Source organism: Sturnus vulgaris, chromosome 1, assembly GCF_052056855.1.
Source record: "Sturnus vulgaris isolate bStuVul1 chromosome 1, bStuVul1.hap1, whole genome shotgun sequence".
Lineage (NCBI taxonomy): Eukaryota > Metazoa > Chordata > Aves > Passeriformes > Sturnidae > Sturnus > Sturnus vulgaris.
This window is the reverse complement of record NC_142243.1, coordinates 137,639,825-137,656,594: the sequence shown is the minus strand read 5'-3', so window position 1 is coordinate 137,656,594 and position 16,770 is coordinate 137,639,825. Positions and strand designations below refer to the sequence as shown.

Below are 16,770 nucleotides of genomic sequence, written 5' to 3'. Positions count from 1 at the left end.
TTTCCTGAGAGTATGTAGGCAGGATGACAGCAACCAGAGACTAGGAAATCAACTATAAACTACCTGACCTCACAAATAATCTTGATTTAGAACTTTAATTTTCACAACATCAACTTCAACTTGGCCTTTGTATTATTTTGTTGTTTTTCCCCTCCTTCTATCTGTACTTCTGCAATTATTAGCCTTACTTCTTCATACTTCATACATAGCCTTCATACTTCTTCTCACCTCTTTTTGCATCACCTTATTTTCTTATTCCAATCTACAGCAGACAAAATTTAATCTTTATGTCTTATCCCCTGGCTTCCAAATCCAGCCTATCCCTGCTCTGCAGGGCAGAAAGGCTACTTTCTCCTTACACAGTAGCCTTTCTCCCTACACAGACTGTTGAAATACTGACATTTAAGTAATAAATTTTCTACATCTGAATTTAATCTGAATTAATCTGATACATGCTGATTCCAGATGCCAACTGATTAAAAAAATATTCAGCAAGGGAGATTCCAGGCTAATAAAGTCTTTGTGTTGACTGCATCATCAGATACCCTCTTTATTGGCAGTACAGCAATTTGTAGTAACTAAGCATAAACAGCAACTTTCAAAGGCTGTTTTCAAACTGACAAAATGTCACTATCATCAAGGCTACCTTCTACAAAGTTTTTTGTTTCTACTTCAGACATAGAGATCAGTGCAGATTTGTAGCAGAACACCACTATCCTGTTTCCAAAATACTCTCTCTCTCATAATGTCACTTTCAAAACTACAAACAAATCAAACTTAACTGCCATCAGTTATGAAGCTCTTCATCCAAAAGGTTAAAAAAATCAGAGTTGGAAGCTTAAAGCAATCCTTGACAAATAGTAGGCTGGTAAGTTCCATTTCAGCTTTGAATATTTACATGCTTAAACCACTGTTCACTTCTTCACATTTGAGTGTAAATGGAGACTGCATAGGAATAAATATTCACATGCAGAAAAGTTAATTTTGTGATACTGAAGAAGAGTGGGAGAGGAGGAACTTTCCAGATTCGTTGTTGTAAAAGCCATTTTACAAACGAGCAAAAGGAGAAGGGAAAAGTAAGAGCAGAGAGTCAAAATTTTGAAAAGAGAGAAGTTGTAAAATGACATGTAGCTCAATCAATGTGATTAATTTGCTTCGCACTTTGCAGAGGCTTTTGCCTTCACCTTCTAATTCTGGCAACTATTCTGCTGAATCTATCCCACAAACCCAAATAAGATGGGAATGACAAGTATGGCTTTATAAAGGTCCCTTTTTGCAGTTTAGACAGTATGGACCTGCTCTCTGCTTATAATACCATCAGGCACAGTTTGACAGGAAAATCTCTTCAAGAAGCCAAAGTTGCCAAGCTGTGAACCTGTAAGTCCTCTATTCTCATTCCTCAAAATGATTTGTGACTTCAGTTAATTTCCGCCTTCGGTATCTAGTTTGTATAGCAAAAAGTCTTGGTTTTAGGTGGTACTTGATTTTACAGAGCTGGGTAAGTATAAAAAACATACCATGGGTGAAGCCTCACAAACACCTCCTCCCCAACAGCTGTGTCACTTGCTCCCCATGCCTCTGGACTCTTGCAGGAAGCCCCACTACTCATTTGTCCTCTTGTTCTGGGTCAGCTGGGAAGAAACCCCAGGGGAGGGAAATAGGGAGACAGGACAGATAAAATTTATATCCAAGAAAACACCTTTACTTTCTAAAACCATTTATGGTCCGTGCTAGCAAGGGCAGAATTCAGAGACAGCATCATGGATTCCCATGCCAGTTCTGATATATTTCTGGGAAAAGGAAACTTATTGCATGAGAAAACATAGATCTACACTTACTTTTCCCTTATTTGGAAATACTTGCCATCTACAGGCTGCCAATACTATCAAAGAGCAGAAGAAAAATCGAAAGGCCTCCAAAACAGAAATTAGTCTGCCTTTATTTGTTCTCTAACCTACTTGGTACACATCTCATTTTCATGCTTTTTCATTTTCATAATGACTTCATTCATGATGTTAAAAAAATATTTCTAGGAAAAAAAGAAAAGCTTATTTCTCATACAATCTTTTAATTTCAATACTGAAGCACTACAAAGAAAAACAAAAGGCTATGAATTCTTAACAGATTCATGGAAAAAAAAAAAAGAGAATTAGTCTAATTTTTAGTATTTACTGTATAATAGTCAAAAACCCTTCCACTAAGAATAGGACACAAAAGAAATTTGTTTGCTTTCCAGATTAGTTTTGTCTTCTTAGTGTTTATCTTCAGAAAAACATAGGCAGGCTCATGCTAATGACACTTAAGATGTGACCCCAGAAGAAGTAGGACATTCAACAGGAGTTGAGACATTAATAAAAACCTAGCACATTTCTACTCTCCCATTCCATCCTTTTCCAGGGAGATTCCCAATTTGCTTCAAAGTGGGACTTTTTGTCACACTGCCTCAGCTGGAGGTAGATTAGAAATTTTATGTGTCCCTTGATCCTCAGAAATCTTTTCAACCCTTCTTCTGCAGTAGTTGCGCTGGAGAGACTTAAGATTGTTTTGTAACTACAACACACAAACTTCTGGGAAGTCAGAAGGTATTCAGCCTGAAGAATCAGCAGATGTCCTTAATAAAACATATAATCAAGATAATCAAGATTCAAATTTAAATGTACTCCCATTTGATGCCTGATCTTTAATACAGTGGCCTAGATTCAGTGATTTCCCTGAAAGATGTGATTATTTAAAGGAAAGAACCAAGATAAACTGAAACTCAGTGTAAAGCTGTAATATTGATAGCTATTTAAAAAAAAAATCTTTTTTTTCCCTTGATTTCACCTAAAACCATAGTATTTTCCACTGGTAGGCCCTGGAAATGCATTAAGAAGTACAGAGAGGTAACTAAATTAAACTGATATGATATGAATTAATACTGGGACATAGTATTGCACTGCTGACAGGAGAAATTCAAAAGACACCAGTATAATAACAATTATGCAAATAGAGGTTTGAATATTTATTTAGTACTGCCAATAACAGGAGTACTTTTTCCCAGCTAAGGAAAATGGTGTCTGAAAGGCATGTGAACCAGTGAACACAAAGTGATTGTAGCATTTATTGCAATCAGTTACAATCGCAGTTGTAACTAACTTTTCCCTGTTTGTAAAGAATCTATCGAAGATCCGGGGTCTCCTCACAGTAAGATTTGTAGCAGCTGAACACCAAACTGTGGATTAGACTGTTTCAATCTCTTAGAATCTCTTAAATAAAATTACTAAGTATCAAGAACCTGTAAAAGCTACATAGAGGATATATAGAAAAGATATTGTAATGCCTTTGCCGCTGATGACAAGGAAGGACTAATATTCTGCAGTCAGGACACTCAACTCGTCAAACAGATTTATTCGACTTCGTCCAAGACAGATGAAAATAATATAAAACCAGAAGCATATCAAGTTATCATGAGAAAATGTATGTCAATATCTGGGAAACAACAGAAAGAGAAACCATCAACATCCTAATGCCCGAGGGATTTGTGGACTAACAGAAGAACATCACCACAACAACTTCAGCTATTTGATAGGCATCCTTACCTGCAGAAGACAAACAATAAAGCAATCAAGTGGATATCCGGCAGGAAGAAGGTTAATTCAATGTTCTAAATAACAATAGTGTGTTTTTCTGCCAGCTGACTGGGAAGCAGCACAACCTTGCAGACTGCACTGGCAAGAATGGATTGGTGCCTCTTACGCTAAAATACCTCAATCTTCAAAAATTCGCAAGAAACAACTGCACCAAAAAGGTATTTGCAACTTCAAAAGTTATCCTTTCACAAATCACTAGTTTTCTACTGTGCACAATAAATTCTATAATAAGCTCTATTTTAATCCTAGAATCTACAGACACAATCTGTTTTCCTAGCAAAGTTTCTTAGTCAGAGAAGCAATGAACAGACATGCTGCATTGCTAGCTTCAGATCTGATAATAATTGAGTTCTGAGGCCTGTTCTCTACAGTTAAATATGTAGAAAATAACACTAAAATTAGAACATTAAGGCAAGATGATTCGTGTCCCTGAAAAGTGTCTTTCAACATAACTAAATATTTATCCCTTACCAGACTTAATTTTACAAGTTACTCTTTTTCCTGGTTTTAAGGTTAAGCATTAATAGGGCTTTTAGCACATTTTAAACCAAAAAAGTCTCTTTGACCAATTGGACAAAGTTTGGCGAGTATTCTCTCAAGAGGTTGGCTACAATGATTACCTTTATTACAAAAGTATTCCACTTCTTCACAGCTCAGATTTTCAGGCTCAAACTCTGCAGAAAAGCTTTCCTCCAATGGAAAGTCTTCTTTTGAGATAGTATCATTTTCCTCAGACAGGCACTCTTCTTCTTCATCCTCAGTGGCATCTTCAAGGGGCCCTTAAAAAAGAATCAGGGACACTGTGGCAAAACCATCTAACAGGACAATGTGAAATAAAACCTTAGTGAATTTTTAAGTGGCATTCTTAGGTAGTTTTTCCTTTCACAGCCATGTTCAGCATTTATTAGAATTGGACAAATAACATTTATGGAAATGGAAATTGAAAGTGACTTTTCCTGATGACTTCAAATCACAATATGCAAAGTGTCATTAATAATATGTGTTAATAATAATCATACATGGGAGTTTTTCATTATTCATTGGGCTCTACTATTAAACTCAGTCAGTTTTAACAGCTGAAATCAAAGCTGTATTTGTGAAACAACAAACAGTGAAGAGCTTTCTCTTGTTTGTTAGTGATTGTTTTTGATGCTGAATTACAGTACTTAAAATGTTCCTTTACAAGCTTTGTTAACCAAATTAAAAGTACTGACAACAGAGAAATACTACAAAGGTTTTGACAGCACAAACTTCAGCTTATTCTGCTATTTTGCTTCAACCGGCCCCTGATGGTATCCACGATCATTCATGCCAGACTCTTTAACAGATTCTCATCAATGGACAGGACTCAAGAGACTATTTATTCATTTCACAGAGGTCAAACAAATGTCCTGGTAAACTGCCAGTCCAGGGCTACAAAAACAAATTAGTTACAGAAACAGGGCATGAGTTTGAATTTGAAATAGTAGTCTGAGATCTTTGACTTTTCTTCTAGTTACCAAGAGATATTACTGCTACAGATCCTCTCCAAGAGACCCTACCAGACAGATTATAACACATAACACCAAGGTTACCAATTAGAATATGCTCAAAAATTAAAATCTTTCTTATATACACAGACTTCAAAATCATTGGTTAATAGTAACTATTTGCTAAAGACATCTCTTGTGCAGGATGTAGAATTTCACCCTAGATTTAAATAGAGATTTGAAATAACTGAACATATTTTAATTTAACAAAGATTTTATTAAATGTCAGTATGTTTCAAAATCCATTTTAAGACTGGATTTCAAAAGAGAGATTTCATTATACATGGTTGAGGCTTGAAAAAAAATTACGTATTTCACTCTCCAATGAAAGCACAGCCTCATTTATAATTGACTGAGTATTTCTTCTTCAAAATGAAAGCGAGCTAGCTAATGAAAAAAATGTGATTTGTATTTATATGATAGTTTTACGGTATTAAATACAGTATTCCTATATAATCTATCATGCTGAGATACAATACATAAATGATTATGTTGTGTTCAATGAAAAGGAAGGAATAAATTCTTAAAGAAATCAAATATTGACTATACTCTAATTTTATGTAATTTATTATGAACCAGTGACTACCTACATTTATTAAAACAGCAAAATTCACTTTAGGCTAGGTTGTGTAATTCTTGCTTCAGAGGAATATGATGGTTACTTTTTATTGAAATTGATTGAGATTCCCAGCTGGGATTCCATAAATTAATATAGCTTACTATCTTTTATGGAAATATGACTCTCTGTGCCAGCTGAGAATCTGACCAAATGAGCCCACTTTTCTAGACATATACTCACCAACAGTAGCTGTCATTCAACAATATAGCTCCTAAAATAAGGGGCTATTATTATGGCTGAAGAAATAAAGATTCTCACTATCAAAGTATCCATTACTGTTAATTGCACCTTCCAGCCATGCTGGGAAAAAATCCAGCAACTGCATATGCAGAGGGAATGAAGAGTGGCAATGGCACTGTACAGAACAGAGAACAAAGCAGGAGCACACGCTGCAGCTGAACATGGGCACTCCAGGCACCTTACGTGTGTCCAGGCTCATCAAATGAAAGCACAAGGGGTTCTGCAAAAACTATCAGAAATACTACTCTAATTTCATTTCATTATCAATCTGTGATATTGTCGGCAGAGCCATTTACTGGTGTGTACTCCTAGTAACGCCTGGATAAATAAACTAGGAAAAAATATGCTATTTTAGGGAAATGTAAATTTTTGCCACATATAAGAATGTATTGATACCGTATTTTGCATCATCTAAAGTGCAGCTACAAGACTAATAAATTTTCCAAGTATTTTTTAAATCAGAGGAAAAAATTTAAAATATAGCCAACATTTTCAGTGAAAGTCAATTTCCTGCTGAATGACTAGCTCTTTGTTATTGACTTTTACAATGTGTCTTACAAAATACAGCAAAAGCAATTTACCTACAAGTAATGCAATTGGCATGTATACATGCCATTTAGGTCTGTTTCTAGATGTTAAACCAGTTTGTTTGATCAGGTCACCAACACGTAATCAGCAAGCTAATCATCACTGTATTTTAATTAGGAAAAGAACAGAAATGCAGTTGCTATGCTTTCATTTGCAGCAGTCATGGAAACACACCTTATAATTTCCATTGACTCCTTCCAAGAAAGGCGAAGAAATACAATATACACACCAGCTCCACCGTGCTGGTTCAAACCCTTGTCATTTTGTGGGCTGGGACTTTATTTTTTAAATCTATCTTAGACTAAAAATAATACTGACTAATGCTACTATAGATATATTCTATGTACAAACAGGTACATAATATTTCCTAAAGTTACATGTCCAAGCATTTGCAAACATAAATGTAAACACTATCACGTCCCAAGGAGATTAGAGGTGTTCATGCATCTACACCAGGCTTTGCCTTGCAGGTGCAGCCCACGTACAAAACCCAGCAAAGTTTATCCAGGCACATATGGGCACACATCAGAGCTTTACCTAACGGGGGCTGGCATCAGAGCCTGTGCCCCAAACACCAGCAATGACAAGTGCTGAAGCTGGAGGATCCGTGTACAAATATTTTTCTAGGTTTCAGGCAGCTGTTACCTTGTCTAATTCACCCATCTACCACCTGATCTTTGGAACAAATTCTGTCTTATGCATGTTGAGCTGTGTTTCATTTTTTAAATGTCAAAATACATTCGGCTCATGTCATGCCCAGAGCTGGTATTGTGTAACTGATAACTAAAGAGTAAGGCATTGTACAACATGAATAAGACCGACTCCCAAGAATAAGATCAAAATTAAGTATTTCTCAGTTGCTAGTTTAAACTCAAAGCTGGAAAGTCAAAATCAATTATTTCTGTGGTCATTATAAATTATTACCCAAACATACATGGGGTCAAAGAAAACACTAAAATCCAAAGCCATTACAAGGAGATACAGAGTAAATTCTCTATTCTTGACTACTTTATCTAATTACTTACACATAAACAGACAATAAATATTAACACATTTTCAGATTCTCACAATAAAGAGTACAGGGAACTAAATATTCTTGACAAATGCAAAAACATTAACTATGCAGGCTTATGTTTGCCTGATTTGGTCATGTGCCAGAAAAAATCTCCAGCTGATACCAATAAATTACCTCAGCTAGAGAACTGGTTTAAAGATTTATAGGTAAACTATCAAAATTGACTAGCTCCTCTATGTAGGAAACAACCTGCACAAAACTTGTGCACAAAACAACCTGCAATTTCTTACCTGATTTAAAATACTTAAATGTGTTTTAAAAAAACAGAGTTTCTTTCAACTCTTTTCTGTGATAGCGCTTTTTTTCCCCCCAGTTGTTATTATGCTCATATAATACCTTCAACAGTCCAAATATGGGTTAGTCAATTACTTTAGTACCATGCTTTACCTTCTGCATTTCTTTTAAATTGTTGATTTAATTTAATAGCATTACTCCCATTATTTAAACTAATCATGTTATTAAGTACTTGTGGGACAACATGAATTATGTCTACTTTTATTTCAACTGCACCAGGGTTAAGGTCCCATCCTGTTCTGCTGAAAAATCCTTTTCAATAACTGATGATTAAATGTGACTTTAAAACCAGTAGCCATAATGACAGAGCAATGAAAATCCAAAAATTGCTACTATTGAAATTCATCTGAGTGTCACAGTGATCTGACAACAAACAGCTCTGAGATATGATTAAACTCTTTAATAATTAAAGCAGTAAAATTTCAAACTTAAGCAGTTTAAGAATTTAGATGAATACTTAATTCCAGAGATAGTCTAGATGTTTGTCTTCTCATTTCAGCAATTCTTTTCCTATTAGCAGTTCGTAAAAAATGTGATGCAATATAAGGAGAGGTCATTCTGAAATGCTTCAGATTAGCTAGATAATGATGAATAGTTAAGAATTCCCAATTTCACTAGGTAAAACCTCAATTTCTAATCTTAAATGGGAGTACTTTATTTGAGGAAAATTAAGTCTCTATTAACTCATTCTGTATTTTGCATGAAGCCCTAAAATATTCTTTTCCTTAATAAAATGAGCAAATAATCATTGCTGTACACAACAGAGGGTTAAGAGGAGTTGAGTACTTAACTTACTCACTTGGTACTTATTCCAATTCATGAATATTTATTGATATGAACACAAATCTCAACTCCTTTTGCAAACAGTAGATAAACAAGACACAGTAGAAAACAGTACAACTAGTGACAGCAACGAAATAGTCAATGTGGTAGCAATCTGTATGGCTTAGTGGACACAGTAGTCCACTTTGAGAAACCACCACTTATAATTTAATACAAATAACAGTATCCACTGAGGAGAGGCTGACGAGTGAGCTGCATGTGCCTTCATGGAGAAAATTACTTCTGATTGAGGCCACTTGCCAGCACAGTGTGGGGAAATCCGAGCTGTGCTCCCTAATTTGTACCAGATTTACAGGCACTCAAGGACATATTTTTTAGCACTATTATTAAATGCTAAATAAATAAATATTCCTAAAATATCATATACTGTAATGTAAATGCAAACGTATAGATGCAAGCACACAAAGACAGCTAGCTAAGTGCCAATCCCAACACAGTGAGTAACAGATGCTACCTCAGCACTTAAAAGGACAGGCCACATTTAACAAAACAAAACCAGCACTGCCATAATTTTAACAACACATAAGAGTGAGAGAACGAACCATCAGAAAAGGATTTATTCTCACTTAACAAAAGACACTTTTGCTACAATAAACACTCCTCTTAACACAAATTTGAGCATCGAACCCTTTGAGCACATTAGTCCTGATACATCAATGCTTGACTCCAGTTTTATGGTACTATAACTGTAATGAAATAATTGAAATTCAATAGCATTAAACTGGTTAAGTTCTGTAATAATTTCTCATAGTCAAATTCATCAGACTTCGCCCTAATGAAACCACTTAAATGCACACTCAAATTAAACACGTGCTTGATACGCTTTCCTGTCCAGTGTTTTGCACTTAAAATGCATGTATTCTATAGTAGAAAAGTATTATTGAAATAATTATCTCATGAAAATGTGAAGTGGTTAGCTTCCTTCTCACCTACCAATATTCTCCTGCATTCCCACAGCAACAACATAAATCAGTTCTCTCAACAAATTAAGAATGCCTCAGAAAGCCTACAATACTTGACAGTGAGTGGCTGGGGAGAGGTTAATGAGTATAATTAGTAGTAGCAGCATTAAATAGTAACAACTTCAATAAATCAGAAGCCTGAAATTCACTGGATCAACTGGATCAGACATTTTGCATGTTCTGTGGGATCCATTCAGTAGTTCCTAGGAAAACATGCTGCCACATACAGATTATCCTTAGCTTACGGTAAGACCTAGGTATGTGATGCTCTCTGATTAGAGAGGGAAAAGCTTCAGAAAAATCAATCCATTTATCTCCTATTTCGACATGAACATTCCTACAAAGTAGAAATGATTATGTAAGACAAGCAGCATGCAACACTTTCTATTAATTCATGTTGTACGGAATTTTTTTCTAAAAATTCAGTCAGAAATATTAAAAGTACAAGAGAGGGTTCAATGTATTTAATTTTAAATGTGACAATGGGAGTGAAGACACCATATGATAATTCAGAGTTCTCTTGCTCTTGGGAAGTTTTCCAGACTTCCTTAGAGACTTCTCCATCCTCTTTGGTCCATTGAATTTATTTATTATTTTTGTCATTGAATTTATTAGTCATTTATCTTAACTAAAATATTTCTGTCATTCCTATTACATTTTGAGCTATATGTAAGACATGCAGTGCTGCCTGTGCACATTCAACCTCTCCAGTCTGTTTAGCAGATTGGCTGAACTTCAGAACTTTTGTCCAGATTGGAAGATTGCTCCAATTTGTAAACAATTCCTTACGTCTTCATTGGGGTATCCAAGCAGAATGAACCATTTCTCACTTTCAAACTGGGAGAAACTATATGACCATGACTTAGTGACAAAGTTAATAAAGGGAAAATAAATATTTTTTGGACATCGTAAATCTATACCAACCTGATGGAATTGAGTTTAACAGCAAGGAAAAGGTATAAAAGTATATTTCTGTAGGAAAAAAAAAAGTTATTTTTAAACACGTAAGTTCTTCCTGCAGCCACTCAATTTTAACGTAAGTTGCATCAGGGGATCTGGTAGGAAGGAAACATTTTTATTAATTTTCCCCTTATCTGTAAGAAGAATGCTGATTTTTTTTTTTTTTTTCATTTACGTTCCTTGCCTGCAGGTAGCAGACCAAGAAAATCATATAGCAGAATTTTTTCCTTTTGATTAATTTCTTTCCATGTGTTATGTCATTTCTTATATATAATTGATTTCAGGTTTTGCTTGTAGCTGTACATCTTTTTATATCTGTACCTGCTGCCTTCCTTCAATCAAGAAAGTTGAAGGAAATTACCTGAATTTTGTTAAGTTTATTAAAAAAGGAGCTCTGTGAATATTTAAATTGAGTTTTGAAATGGTAATACAAGAAAGATATTAGAGAATTTTAATAGTAGGTTCAATTTGACCCACAGACTATTGTAGAAAGGGTCAAATTTTATTCAAATTATTTCTTTACAAAAAAAAAAATGAACCCTTTGATTTTATTAAAGTAGATTAATATTCTTCACTGCTAGGTCTTTTGGCACTTTGGTGCATGACAGCATTAACTGTGCTTGTATATGAACTTTTCAAAGACCTTTAAATGTTCCAGTAATTTGGAACTTCACTTTCATTTATCCTCTTGTCTTCTTTTCTCTTACCATTATCCAAGAGGCCACAACAAAATTGACAGTGCCCATGGTCAGTTTGCTCTTAGAGACAAGGCCAGAATATTTCCAATCAATAAAAGTGAAATGATGAAAAAGGAACCATTGAAAATATGTTTAGGGAGACATTAATTTCAAAAAATAGTGTGCAAGTGGGCACAGAACATGAACTGAGAGACCTTTGCAGTTAAATATCAGACCTCAGTTTTCAAGCAGGGGCTCATGCCAAAATACATGTCTTAATTCTACCTACACTTGTAACAGCTGCACAGCAGATGCTCCACAGCAGATGCTGCTCTGTGTATTTCTGCTGATACAAGGGGAGAAAGAGCAGAACAAAGATCAAGACGAGTATTGTGACTCAGCACCCTACAAAAATCACAGCATCAAGACAGAACTACCACAGTACCAGAGTGCACCAATTTCCAATTTTCCTGAAGGGAATTTTTGACTAAAGCCTATAAAGCAAACAGTAAGCTGGACATAAAGCTCTCAGAGATGCATTTGTGATCCTTCTAGATAACTTTTCATCCCAGGAACAATTTTACAATAGTAGTTTATCAGTAGTTTTCTTAAATTTAACAGAGTAAACAAGGAAGTTTTCTTGCTGCCTTACACAGAAATATTACCCCTGAAGCATTTTCCCCTGAATTATGATATATTTTGTCATTTTTAAACCCATCATTTATTTCTGTATAATTCCTATCTGCTAAATTTTACAAAACAAATTTTGAAACTACTAGTAATCTGATTGAAAATACTGGCAATATCATTTGCCCCATGATACACAGCTCCTCTTGATGAAAATATGTTCCAGTTCTAGTCTATTATTTTAGCTAGATAAGTGTGGTGTTCATGTTTAAAATTAAAAGTTAAAAAAAAAAAAAAGAAAAAGAATGCACCACTTGTGTAAGAAGATAGCTTGTTAATTCTGTGCCCTTCCCTGAAATTTAATGTAAGAAGAAAAAAAGGCATAAGTTACAACTTTTTCTTAACATGTTCATATTGTTTGTTACAGGTAAAGTATTTTAAGATTTGATATTCATCTTTCTAATAAATAAAAATCCATCATCTTGCATCTTACAACAAAGTAGATAAAAATTAAAGGTGCAATTTTAGAACAATACCCAGACTCTCTTTTCAGTTTGTTGTACTACTGGAGGGGTTTTTTTAAAACTCAACCAAAGAGAACAGGGAATAGACACATCTACACCAACACCTGTCATACAATGTCTATGGTATGCTGCTCTAAACAGTCCAGGGAAATCCTCTGAGGATTCAGGATCCAGAAATTTTCAGTGAATCCTTTCCTCCAGCCATAGCAAACTGTGATACTGGAAAGTAAGAGAACTTTCTTGCCATGTCCTAATCTCACCATTCAGAATTTCAGCCGTGCAGGGAACACACTGCTCATTACTCAGGACACCTTTTTCTACAGCCCACCTCCTTCACCACATACTGCTGTAGCAAAGCAGTTTCCAACATCACACCCCAAATAGGATGCATTTTATCTTACACATGGCCAAGTGATATTTGGAGCTGAAAGCTTTTCAGAGCCATGAAGGCAGCAAAAGTTCATTCTGCTTCCAATTCCAGTGCTGCCCTTACCCCAAACACAGGACTTTGCTGGCAATCACATGTGTAGTGAGTGACACATACTGGTATTTGCTAATCACTGTTCTCACTCACCTGCTGGAGAGAAAAATGTGATGCAAGTAGGAGTACTTTGAAGCCACTAATGATGCTGCTGCAATGTATTTAATGGCCAGCATGTTAGCTACGATGAAAGAGGAACCTCACATCAAGTACATTAAGGGATCAGAGGAATACATACTCATTACTTGCTGTAATTTTACATCCCCAGTTTCAAGACAAAATACTCACATTTTTCTCATCCAGCAAAGACACACTATACTGCTGTAGAAAATAAGAGGGTCTTTTTTCTTCTGTTTATTTAATATTTTCTAAGTTTGTATGTATCTGCAGATTCTTCCTGTTCATCTTTTGTTTCTAGCTTCATTTCCTCAGATGGACATTGATCTCTCATCTCCGCACACCATCATGCAATTAAATCAAAAAAAACAGAAAAAAGTAATCTGGACTTTTTAGGTCCAGAAATCAGTAATGAACCCATGACTTCTCTCTCCACTTACTATTTCTCTTCAAATTACTCTTGCTTTTTTCAACCATATATTTTGCTTATACAAATTAAACAGAGAATACTGCAGAAAAAGAAGCCCCTGAAGACAGTGCAAATTCAATCTCTAGTAACATGACCAAAGTTTTGTATGTAGAATTCAGTGTCAATTTAGGTTAGACCTCATTAAAAAGTCAACACACCTAAGCTGATTCATAACACAACAACACAGTTAAAGGAAAAACAAACACAGAGGGTGATATAACAGACATGAAAAACACACCATGCTTAATGTGACTGCCAGTTCTAAAGTATCAGGAAAGAGAAGCTGAGAAGTAAGGAACTAACTAAACCACAAACTTTATGATCTTTGTCTCACAGATATGTACTAGAATGCATGGTAATTTAGCTCATAGAGGTTTTTTTAATTTGACAATAATATGACCTGTTAAAGCAAGTTCACCTGCTTAGGGTTGTGTCCAGGTGGGTTTTGAATATCTACAGAGAAGGGGACTCCACAACCTCTCTGAAGACTGTTTCAGTGCTCAGTTATCCACAAAGAAAAGTTGTTTTTCTTTACATTTAGATGAAACTTGTTGGGTATCAGTTTGTACCCTTTTCTCCTGTCACTGGGGACCACTGAACAGTAATGTCCCATCCTCTCGACACCTGCCCTTAATTTATTTAATATATCTCCCTCTCAGTCTTCCCTTCTCCAGAATAACAGGCTCAGCTCACCCTGCCTTTCCCCATAAATGAGGTGTTCCAGCCCCCTCAGCATCTCCAGAGCCCTCCTAGTGCCCCCTCTCCACTAGAATCAGAGGTTCTTTGCTTTTCCTGAACGGTGACCCCAGAACTGGACACAGCAGTCCAGATGTGCCTCACCATGGCCGAGCAGAGGGACAGGATCACCTCCCTCACCCTGCTGGCACTGCTCTTCCTGATGCACCCCAGGACACCACTGGCCTTCCTGGCCACAAGAACACACTGCTGGCTCATGGGCACCTTGCTGCTCACCAGGACTCCCAGGTCCTTTTCCCACAGGGCTGCCTTCCAGCAGCCTGCACTGCTGCAGGGGGTTATTCCCCCCCAGGTACAGGAACCTGTGCCTGTCTTTGTTGGATTTCATTACATGTCTCTCTCCACCCAACTCCAGCCCGCCCAAGCCTCACTGAATGGCAGCACAGACTTCAGGTTTATCAGCACTCCTCCCAGTTTTGTACTGTCAGCAAACTTGCTGAGGGTACACTTGGATTCTTAGAGCCTTGAATTTTAAATACCTACAGGATTTGCTATTTTTAATCCCACAATGGGAGTTTATTGATATGGTGAACAAAACTGAAGGCTCTCAAATTAGAACTAAATGCTTAGATCAAATTGTAAAATAAATCAGATTGTAAGTTAAACTAATAGAATATATTTTAAAAAAACCCAAATAATCTGAAAAAAAGTCAGAATGAAATTATTCTATTTGTATTTATTTATTCTAGCCACAACAAGTCAAAAATTGGGAACTAGCAAAGTCCCTCCCATCTACTACAATCCCAACCTGATGACCCACAGCAAAGAACATTAATGCATAATTATTTTTCTGTGGATATTCAGATTTCATTTTTCCCACTAAACGGTCGTTTATGATTAGTTACAATAGCAGTTGGTGTAATTTACTATAATGTATCATAAGGGTGAAATTTTAAGGGTGCATTTTGTGTAAGGTTATTTTTTTAAAGATTCTTCAGATTGCAGTATTACACTAGCATTTATTTTGTTAACTAAAAATATAATGAATTATTAATCTTCATCATCATATACATCTTACAAACACCATGAAAAAACCTTGACTTTTATCATCATAGCTCAGGAATTTGTAATTTAATGATACCATAGTCTAGGTAACATACAGAGTGGGATTTTTTGAATGACATTTATAGGTCATTTATTTATCTTTATACATTCATAAATAAACCCCAAAATACAAACTAGTAAATGAAATATTTTGAAATAAATTAGAAGTGCATGTAACAATGTATTTTAGCTTTTTAATATCCTTGCTCATTTTTCTTTTACTTTAATTTGATTCCTCACTAGTAGGAATTATAAGGTTGCACAAAATACATTGTATGTCCCCCAGAGCTGGCATAACCTGCTGGTTTTCTGAGTTAATCACTAATTAATAATTTGAAAACAGAAAGGCATTATGTCATTTCCAGACAATGAGCTTTTAAATGGTGCATGTTATGTCCTAGCCTTTTCAGTAAGAAAAAGTTTTTTCCTCTGGAAACCAGATGGCTGGTAAGTGTTATTATGAGACTATGCAAATCTCAAAGCAATAAGCATGAAATCAAAACAAGAATTCATTCTTCTCTCCTCTTATCATGATTGTTGTTTTCCTGAACCAACTTATGGAATAATACAATTGGATGTTTTGGCAATGATGAGTTGATAACCCATCTCCTTTTTCTTTTTTCATAGCAAATAGTTCTGAAAACATATTTTTTGCCTATACATTTAACCTTCCTAATATCTTGTTCTCCGTGCCAAACTCAAATGAGGTAATCTTATTCCAGGCTAAGTCTTCTCAGTGCTAACTTACTCACTTGAAAAGTTTACTGGCTTTACTACTAAACTAACTTGATTATAAAAATATCCTTGAATGACTTATGTTTTGGATTAGCCAATTTTTTCCTGTTAGGAATGAAGACCAGAAGAGTTGTTGGGGTTTTTTCTATCACTTAAAGGGGTAAACACCTGCATATTCATCAAAGTGCTAGCTCCATTTTACAACTAAAACACTACACTTCAAAGAAGATTCTCAAAGTTCAACTAATACAACTGCATCACTTTGCAGCATCCCATTCTACAAAATTTGCAGAATATTCTGAAAAATCTTAAATTTCTAAGGCTGACCAAAAAGAAAACTAAGAAACTGAATATTAAATATTGAATTCCAAATCAATATTTAGAAGTACCTTAACTGATGAAACACACACTTATAAAAATTTCCCATGGAGCTAAATATTTTGAAAAGTGGTACAGGAAGACACTGTTAAAAATTTATTAAAAAATGGTTGGAACATTATATGTCTTAGTCCTATTTTTTATTATTTTCTTTTTAATTAATTCTTGATATATTTACTGCTAATAAATTTTAGTACTGAATTTCATCATTTTATATTTTAAA

The 16,770-nt window shown here is 35.3% G+C and overlaps 1 protein-coding gene across 2 annotated transcripts in view; it reads right to left on the bottom strand.

Annotated features, from left to right (window-relative positions):
- ZFPM2 (zinc finger protein, FOG family member 2) overlaps positions 1 to 16,770 on the bottom strand; it is a 305,920-nt gene that overhangs the window by 244,374 nt on the left and 44,776 nt on the right. The window contains exon 2 of one of the 2 annotated variants that reach the window (XM_014879306.2): positions 4,250 to 4,408. The exons of the other annotated variant lie outside the window; for it this stretch is intronic. Coding sequence (XP_014734792.1) covers positions 4,250 to 4,408 — 159 coding nt within the window. The remainder of the gene's footprint in view (positions 1 to 4,249; positions 4,409 to 16,770) is intronic. 2 annotated transcript variants of the gene reach the window in all.